The 9,668-nt window shown below is 40.2% G+C and overlaps 1 protein-coding gene across 1 annotated transcript; it reads right to left on the reverse strand.

Annotated features, from left to right (window-relative positions):
* Positions 1–4,086: 4,086 nt before the first annotated feature.
* Positions 4,087–9,667, reverse strand: elovl7a (ELOVL fatty acid elongase 7a). The gene is made up of 8 exons (XM_003446137.5): positions 9,519–9,667; positions 7,615–7,704; positions 7,331–7,521; positions 6,342–6,422; positions 6,169–6,225; positions 5,971–6,076; positions 5,727–5,863; positions 4,087–5,621 (listed from the first exon to the last, which is right to left on the reverse strand). The coding sequence occupies exons 2-8, from the start codon at positions 7,676–7,678 to the stop codon at positions 5,373–5,375; spliced, it is 885 nt and encodes a 294-aa protein (XP_003446185.1). The 5' UTR covers positions 7,679–7,704; positions 9,519–9,667; the 3' UTR covers positions 4,087–5,372.
* Between the last annotated feature and the right edge of the window lies 1 nt (position 9,668).

A 9,668-nucleotide genomic window follows, 5' to 3' on the forward strand; every position in this document is an offset into this window, starting at 1 on the left:
CATATGAGGTCAGCTGAATTCATTTGAAACTGGAGAACTTACAGCTTAACATTTCTGAATTGTAGCTGTTTATAAGGTTTTTGGCTACTTCTACATGACCTTATTTGATGGCTGAACTCACAATAGAGCAAAAAAAGGATACCAACCTTCTTGCACCAAGAAAAAAATCGGTGGTTGCCGGCTGCCGGCTGCATTCAATTTTTCCACAACCTGTCTCCAAACAGATGTGGTTGCAGTTCAGACTGACAGGATTCACTCTCAGACAGATTGCCAAGAAACTGCAATCAGTTGCAATCAGTATGCACAACGAGTGGACACACCTACTTTGCAGTAGGAGACTTGACTCAACTGGTTGCCAGCTGGTTGTGTTCTGGTTGTATAAAGCCAGCTTGCTCACCACCTGTGAGGTTTTGCAGTTAAATCGCTATCCTGCAACATCTATGACACTATTTAGGCAAGAATATCTGAGTTTCAGTTTCAGATCTATGTGAATTTCTCTGTATAAGTAGTATCCACAGTAGTCATTCACCTTTTCACTATTATTTATCTCTTTTGATCATTTAAGCATTTCTCAGTTATTTTAGATATCTCTTAATCTTTCTTCTCAAACTTGTTCAGACCCACTCAGTTCTTATATAATTATTTGACTTCATGTTTTCATGGCTCAAGAGTTGGGTGTTCACCTTGTAATCGGAAGGTTGCTGGTTGGAGCCCCGGCTTGGACAGTCTCGGTCGTTGTGTCCTTGGGCAAGACACTTCACCCGTTGCCTACTGGTGGTGGTCAGAGGGCCCGGTGGTGCCAGTGTCCGGCAGCCTCACCTCTGTCAGTGCGCCCCAGGGTGGCTGTGGCTACAATGTAGCTTGCCATCACCAGTGTGTGAATGTGTGTGTGAATGGGTGGATGACTGGTTGTGTAAAGCGCTTTGGGGTCCTTAGGGACTAGTAAAAACGCTATACAAATACAGGCCATTTACCATTTACCATTCACGTACTCCAACGATGTGCAGAAATCCCAGAGAGCTGATTAAGATGCTTCTTGGACACCTCTTAGGTGAGGTGTTTCAGGCATGTCCAATTGGGATGAGACCCTGGCACTAACCTGTAATATGCTGAAGAGATTATGCCTCTCTGCTGCCATGGGAGCACCTTGGTATCCACCCAGAATAGCTGGAGGTGGTGGCTGGGGAGAGGGAGGCATCGGTGCCTCTGCTTAGACTGCTGCACCCAGAAAGGATGACCAGGAAAAGTGGTGGAAAATGTTGCATGGATGCATCTTTAAATAATAATAATGGTTAAACTATTCAGAGGTTAACTTGAAAATCCTTGTCATGTGCTTCATCAGGGCTGTAAGAGCCCAGTAAAGGAAAAACACACTATGTCTTCAAGACAGAAGTAATGCACTAATCTAATTTCTAAAATCAATCTTCACAAATATTTTATAACATCGGAACTACTTAGTTAATATGTATTGCTTACTGGCCTACTGTACATCTATGTGATTAACAGGGACAGAAATGCTACAAAGCGATGGACTGTAATAGCATATTCAACGATCCATTTAAAATGTAATACTATTAAAATAAGTGGCACTGCACAGATGCAATTAGAGCTTCTGGAACTCATATATTAAACCACTGTGGCACAAAAACTGTTGTTGGGAAGAGTGCTCATTTCCATTATCAGACCTAACTGACAGTTATTTAATGGTCCATGTTTAATTGGGCATATCAGGATTTTGTTTGTTTGTTTTATTCCTAATGTTTAAAATGCAGACACTATCCATACATCTGATTCTATTTTTTCCACTTCTGTTGTTCCTCATTAAGAAAATATGAGTATGAGTGTTTCAATGCAACAGTAAACATGACAACACTAATTAAACCAATTAACAATTTGAATTGTTCGTGCTTGTATCTTGCAGTGAAAGACAGGAATAACTCACGCTTGATTTATTTTATTTCTTTTTCACGCATTTCCAGTGATAAGCCACTTCACATAGTCATCCTCTATCACAGGGTCTCCTACACTGAAACCAGGGAAGGACCTGCGAGGGTGGCTTGGAGACAGACAGGGGTTGTTGGAAATCGTCACAGAGCAGAGCAATCATGCATGGCCTTCCAGCGTTGGTCTGTCCTGCTGCTTTTTCCTCATTTTATTCATTCAACCGGGTTGTTTCAGCACTCATATGCCACAGTTTTAAACATATTTATGCACAGCAGACTTTAGGATTTTTTCCATCCGTAGCATGCTTCTTAAAAATCTGACAGGCTGGATTGAGATGCTGAATGAATTCTTTTTGAAGTGCAGCAATAATTTCAGCTGCAGCACATTAATATCTTTTTTTGGTCAGTCAGCGGAAGAAAAAAAATCTGTTCCTGTTTTAGAAACACAGTTTATAGAACTGAGTCCTTCACCCAGCACAGTTTGTTATCTTGCATAGACTCACACAGAGGCACAAGCAAAGATCTGAGTAAAATGTTAAAAATACAATTTTAAGTCACCCTTTACTTTTTTATTTTTAGCGTCCAAGGAGTTGGACTCTGTTGGATTTTTAAAGCAGTCTTGAACAATAGTTATTTAGGCTTTTTGATGGTATTTCGAAGTTTTTCTTTGGACAGCAGTTGTTTTTTCACTTATTTTCAGTCCAGGGCTTGTATCTGACCATTTTCAGAAGAATGTTTTTTTTTGTTGACACTGACTTATGAACTATTAAATCATAAAAAAGGCACCCAACTCACAGGAGGAACCAGTGTCTACACATAACAAACTTTGAGTTTAATCTACAGTTTGAAAGGCACCAAGATGATTTCCAGAGATCTATTAGCTGAAAACTTGGCATATCTTGGCGTGGTGCGCAGTATGTCTTTAAAATTATGAGGAAACTAGATAAGTGCAGATGAGAAGTATCTAAATGTCATGCCCTTAAGAAAAAAAAAAACAAAAAAAAAAACCCCCCAGCAAAGACCAGACACAGGTCTATGCTGACAGATGCATCTGGCCCTTCAGTCGATCCTACCGTTCACTGACACTTTATCAGAAATGATCGGTGGGAGGATGGCTGTCAAAAGACATTTTTAAGGAAGGGAAGCAGTGAGAAAAGGCTGAGGTATGCCAAATTAAACAAATGTGGACTGAAAATGTCCAGAGGTTCAAATTGCCATCAGTATGTATGGAGGTCAGGAGAGAAGTACAACATTGAGAGTGCATTTTAGCCAGAGGTGATAAATCTTGTCAAAACTGATCAAAAGTACCATAAAAATACCATCTGATTTTGACCCACCATCTACCAATACCATTGGGAAAGCATCTCATTAACAATAATTTCATTTTTCAGCATGACAATGATCTCAAACACACCATCGGTGCAGTAAAAGAATACCTAGATACAATAAAATCGATCAGATTGTCCTCCTCAAGCCCCCACACAGCAACATTTTTTTTAAGTAGTAACAAAAGCAACCAATAGCCAAAGAAGAGCTTTAAAACCTGGAAAACTGTTCCTGAAAACTACTCAGAAATCCCAAGAAAGCTTCGAGAGTGCTCAGGCTGAGTAAAAGAGTAAAGGTGACCAAACCAAGTACTGACATTCAAGCTTATTAGTTTTGTACAACAGTTTTTGCCTTATTTGTGCTTTTTCCATGCATGTAGTCAATTTTTGATGCAAAACAGAAATTATGACTGTCTCAACTTTTCCACTGTATTGTTCAGAGGGACTTTTAGGAGGGCCTGTCAATCTTTCTGAATTATAAATCTGTGATGGTCAGTTTTATAATATGATTAAAACAAACAGGCCATGGGCAACCTCAGTTAAACAGCAGTCCCTGCTGGTGACAACTGCTCATTACAATCTGGCCAAAGCAATTTCACAGTCTGTGTGGAGACCATCTACACTGGAGTTTGTCCTTAAAAAAAAAAAAGTTTAACTGTAAATGTAGTTGTGTCTTGATGTCCTCCATCTACCTAATTAAGGCCAACTCACTCATCTGAAACAGTCAAACGGGACATTAGCCTGTTAATGGTGTTGTATCTATGAAGTTGTCAGAAGTATCAAATATCCAGAGTTGAAATAACAGGCCAAAAGCAAGATTACATTTTCTGAAGTCCATCATTTATTTATATAAATACATATAAAATACAATATAAACATTTCATTTTTGTTGCATTTTTCTCCATTAATACAAGGCGGGGTCTGGGGAAAAAAGCTATATTACATATCTGTAAATATTTTGTGTTGTGCGTTTGCACATGGGGGAAGAGAAAAAACAAAAAAAAACAAAAAAACAAAAAACGAGTGTAAATCTTTCCACCCAAAGCTCAATCCTGTGTCCTCGGTCACCAGAGACGCAGAGTGTTATATTCACTTCAGGTTAAAAGGTCATCATAACATACAAGAACTATTCAAGAATTAAGTCCAAAAAGGCCAACTCCAGCTATGTGAAGACCCCGTTAGCCACAGAATTTCAACACATGAAGTGTAGCAGTCAAGCAAAGCTGCTCATATCTTCCAACTGAATGGCTAAGTTGTGCATATTGTGCAAGTCTTGTAATAGTCTTAATTTTTGCATTATGTCTCTGCAAGGAAGCAGCAAAATAAACTCTCGCTAAAGCTCTGCTCTGGATCCTACAAGAACTTCGTCTGCCCTCCCTGGCATGTGTCACAGCAACGGTTCGTAGGAGACTCAAGTCAGGAGCGTAAACTGATGTCGTTTAAAGACTTTATTTTCAATGAATGTCTACACCACGAGCAGCAGCTGTGAATCAAGCAGCAGAGAAGTGGACGTGCGCTCTCAAAAACCTAAACCCGGTTGTGCTTGCTTGTAGCCCTTTGAACAAAGACCTGAAAAACAGGACGCGTGGCTTCTGAACGGTCGTTCTTTTAGGTAGAGTGAAATAAACAACCCTTGATTTCAGTGCACAGTTTAAAAAACAAAACAAAACAAAGTATTCTGAGAAGTAAGATCAAATCTTAAAAAAAAAGAAAAAAAAGAAAAAAGGAAGATCTGTTTTAGAAGCTTTGTAAGGAAGCCAGTATTCCTGCACAGCTCAGGCTCTCACTGGAAGAGCCCTATAGAGCAGGTGGTCAGTTTCTAAGACTTTATTTTATTCATTTCTTAAGTGTCGACATCTCTGTGGGAGAACTTTGGCCTTACCTTCAGTAGAAATCAGAAAAGCTAAAACTTTCGGTTTGGTTCAGTAACCTTAAATATAGTTTCGCTTATAATTTAAAGATTGTCTTTTGCGGTTTGTAAGTAGAGGAGTTATCAAAAAATAAAAAAATATATATAAAGTCCTGACAAACTGGGGTTGCATTGCAGACTACCACAGTAGTTTCCTTATTTTACTCAACCCCAAACCCCTGAGAAGCTGCTGCGTCACTCATCCTTGTCATGATTGGCGTTTCCATTCATGACGCCGTTGGTGTGGTGCGACCATGTCTGAGCCTGAAGGACTTTCGGCAGTCTCTTGCCCTTAGTGTATGCATGGTACCAGAAGTTGAGGAAGAGAAACAAGAAAATCAGGCCGTACAGGCCGATGATGTAGATGAAGATTGGGAACTGGTATGGGCAGTCCTTTATGAAGAAATACTGGGAGATGTGGCTGGTCACCATAACAAACTGAATCTACAAAGCAAATAAAGGATAGAGTGGTTGACTTATAGTGCCAAAGTTTAACCCAGGTCTTTGTAAAGAAGAGCAAAAATAAATATAAAAAGCCATTTGACATACCAGCTGGATGGTTGTGAGGTACTTCTTCCACCACAGGTACTTCTGGTACTTGGGTCCCATGGCAGTCAGCCCATAGTATGTGTACATGATCACGTGAACGACACAATTAAGCAGGGCGTGGAATGTTCCCATTCCACCTGTAACAGGGAGTGGATGAGGAATTGCGAAAGAAAATGTCAAGGAGTTCATATACGGTCATGGATGACAGTATATGGATCGAAGAAGAGGAGGTGGTGGTTTTTACCTGCAGCAAAGCGGACTCCGAACCACCAGGTGAATGGCATGATGGAGTGATGGTAGACATGAAGGAAAGTCACCTGGCTGTTCTTCTTCCTCAGCACAAAGAAAACCTGAAAAGAGACACACAGTGCTTTAGAATAAACTGGGTGAGGCCTGGGTGGATATTACAAAGACATAGGTATGCAACTTTCCCCCCACTTACTGTGTCTAACATCTCAATGAACTTTGAGAAGTAGTAAAGCCAGCACGTTGCTGCCATCTGGAGGAGAATAAGTGAGAAAACTTTAGCGCCACACCCACATACATCAAAACCTTGAACTACTCGTTTGTTACAAAATGTAATCAGATCATCTGAACTTAAAAATAGTGACTTACCCTCACGGCTTGTGGCGAGTCAGAGTAGTCCACCAAGTCACAGCGAAAGGAATATCCGGTTCCCCATCCTGACATCACAAACTATGACACAAACGGTGGAAGTTTCAGTTACATGAACAAACAAGACAAGCAGGAAAGTTCAATTTATCAGCTTCTCACAGTCATTCATTTTCCACCACCTTTTCATTTAAAAACTGATTTTTATACAAATAGAAACAAAAGCAGTTCTGACAGCTAGTGTGCACCACCCAAACCAAACCCTATTGTAGGACATGCGGTTGGAATTTCTAATTCTGCCAAACCATTTCATCCACTTCTTTCTCATCTCTTCTTACTTCCTTCCTTCCTTTTCCCCTTCACTGTAACTCAAATCATGCTGCTGAATCGCATGTCTGCAGGTTAATTTTTTGACTTGCATCACCTGCTCCACCCAAACGGCACGCCACATGTCTACAATTAAATCTAGCTGCAAATCACAGCTTTCCAAACAGACATGAACACAACAAACAGCAGCGTGTCTGTGGCTGAACATTCAGTGTAAGTAATTTACAACTTAGAGGTTGGCTTCCATCCACCCAATGCTGTAATGTTTTCCTTCAAGTTCACCTGAATGTGTCTAATCTCTGGTGTAAAAATAAATTCTGTTACTCAGGTTCATTCATGGCTCATTGGAAAGCAGTGAAACCAAAGTTATGTGGGACCAGAGAAGCATTTGCTGAATACAAAGCATTTTAATAAGGAAATGACACCTGCTGATCTGGTTTAACCTCAAATAACCAGTCCATGAAGGGGAGAAAAAAAAAAAAAAAAAAAAAAAAAAAAAAAAAAAAGTGCATTTCACAAGAGGGCATGTGTCACAGCAATTTGAAACAATGCAAGACGTTCACTCCCTGTACGGTATGCCGTGGAAAACTTCCAGGAAAGAATTTCAGTTTAAAGATTCCCGTCAGCACCAACTGAAGTCAAAAAATACAAGTATGAGGACTCACCTCATAGCACATGTAGAGTGACAGGGCCACCACGCTGAAATTGTAGACTACAAGAACTCCTTTGAGGTCAAAGGCTTTGCGATTCTCCATGATTCGAGGCCCCAGTGATGTCACAAAGTAAATGTATGCTGCGATGATGATGGTTTGGGGGAGAGGAGACGACATGAGCAGCCAATTCGCAGTCCGTGTATCTGCAAAAGAAACATGTAGAGTGGTTTGAAATAAAATATGCAGACAGAAAACCAAAAGTGATAGCACAGAGTTAGTTTTGGTCAAAGACTCACCTGCATTTTGCATGAACTCATCATAAATGAGCCCAACAGTGGACTTTATGCTTCCAAACTCCATTTTCAGACAAGCTGCTTGTAATTCACCTAGAAGGAGTAGAGGCAAAGGTTACAGTGTCAGTTTAGACTAAAAGTTCAGTGGCATTTGGATGAAAAGCAGAGCACAGAAGCAGGCTCGGTGATATTTGTATCTAGCAACTTCAACCCACGTATGTAGGGGCTTTTGAATATGTATGAAGACTTCAGTAAACAAAAATATTAAAGTGATTTTAAAACAGTTTTTTTTATAATTTAAAAAGAGCCATTAAGGGTGGTAATTGTTACTACCTCTTGAATGTTTTATACAAAATGCACAGAGGAACTAGATCGGTTTATCTAGGGGGAGGGAGAAGGAAAAACAAGTGCAACAGGACTGCTCACTGAGACAAATTCCTCGAGATGCATTATTGCAGGATGAAACTTTAACACGTTCAAAATAAAAAAACAAAAACAAAAAACCATGAACCATGTTGCCGTTACACTTTGGGTTAGGGCACACTGAACTACAGTCAACTACAAAATCTCAAAGACTGGACTGTTTGAGGGAGGGGAAAAAAAAGAAAAGAAAAGAAAAAAAAAAAAAGACCACTCAGCTATTCTTGGCTGCCCTTCTGAGGCAGACAAAGCGAGAGTGTGATGGGAGTACAATGAGTAGCAGCCTCTCTCTCTTGTCAAAAAACAGGCCACTGTGTGACCAGAATTCATTCAGTAATGAATCAAAACCCAACTTCAACATAGTCCATGTCACACAGACTCTTAGTAGGCATTGTTGACAGTAATCTACATGCAGATACTGGGCGCTGTTGCTTTTATGACACTGAACTGTATTTAAAGACTGTTCCTGATGAGTGAAAACATCCCATCTGTACAATGGATTCAGGACTAGTGCTAAACCAAGTGAAGGTAAGCAGTGAGTGATCAGACAGGTTTTAACCTAAGTGATACTATATAAAGTTTGCTAAAGGGAAATGCTCAATCTGTCATGCTGACAAAGCAGAAGTGAGCCAACTGTAGAGCACAAACCAACAGGTTGGCTAACCTGTTGGTTGTAGTTTGTAAAGAAATAGCAATACATTTGCGAAAGCAACAAGTAAAACACATCATCCCTCGTCTGCTGTGGAACCTAACCCTACATGACAGGTTTTCGAGGTGTGTCTACCTGTGTGACACAGGAACGTAACTGGCTAAAGTGATAAAAGGCATGGCCGTCTGGATTCTCCTCACTAATCAAGACACGGCAAGCCTTGACACGCCAATTAACGTTATAGTCAGAGATGATGATGTGAAAGGTGCTACTCCCATGGCGTGGCTCCTCATTTGTGCAACGTCAACTTCCGCAGGTTACTAAGGCAGAAATGCACTTTCAGGTGAGAGGTGGCTACCACCCTCAATTATTAGCTTTTTATAGACCACAAAATAAAACATTTAATAATATTCATATTGAAAACAAATGTGCCGCATAGAGTGAGTGACAGTATTAAGCCCAGACGGGGATTTAGTTGTCAATTAAAAAAAAAAAAAAAAAAAACTTAAGATGAACTTACTAGATAGCCACTTCGTTTCAAACAACATCACAGCAAGTTTAAAATGTGCTGTATAAAAACGTCCATCAATGTATAGCCTATACTTAACATTCTATATCTATAAGCTCAAGATTTTAAGTATCCAGGTGGAAAGTTTAGATTTCTTCGTCTGTTTTCTGAAGAAAAAAAAAAGAAGAAGAAGAAGAAGAAGCAGCTATCATGCGTGTCACAGTGACCGGAAATGTATAAGTAATCATGGGCAGGTTTTTGGTCGTTGCGCCGGTGTTTTTACATCCTTTTCCTCTTTGTATTTTAACCCCTATTAGAAAGAAAACTCACCAGTCCTCAGCGCCACGGCAGCTGAAACTCAACGACAATCCCCCTTCAACCGCCGAACCGTTGGTATCCAAACTCCCGTTTTCACCTGCAGCCCTCCAACAGGTGTACGCTTCGCTCTTCTGTCACCCGCTAACAGTGCACGCGCTGCTC

Source organism: Oreochromis niloticus, linkage group LG12 (genome assembly GCF_001858045.2).
Source record: "Oreochromis niloticus isolate F11D_XX linkage group LG12, O_niloticus_UMD_NMBU, whole genome shotgun sequence".
Taxonomy (NCBI): domain Eukaryota; kingdom Metazoa; phylum Chordata; class Actinopteri; order Cichliformes; family Cichlidae; genus Oreochromis; species Oreochromis niloticus.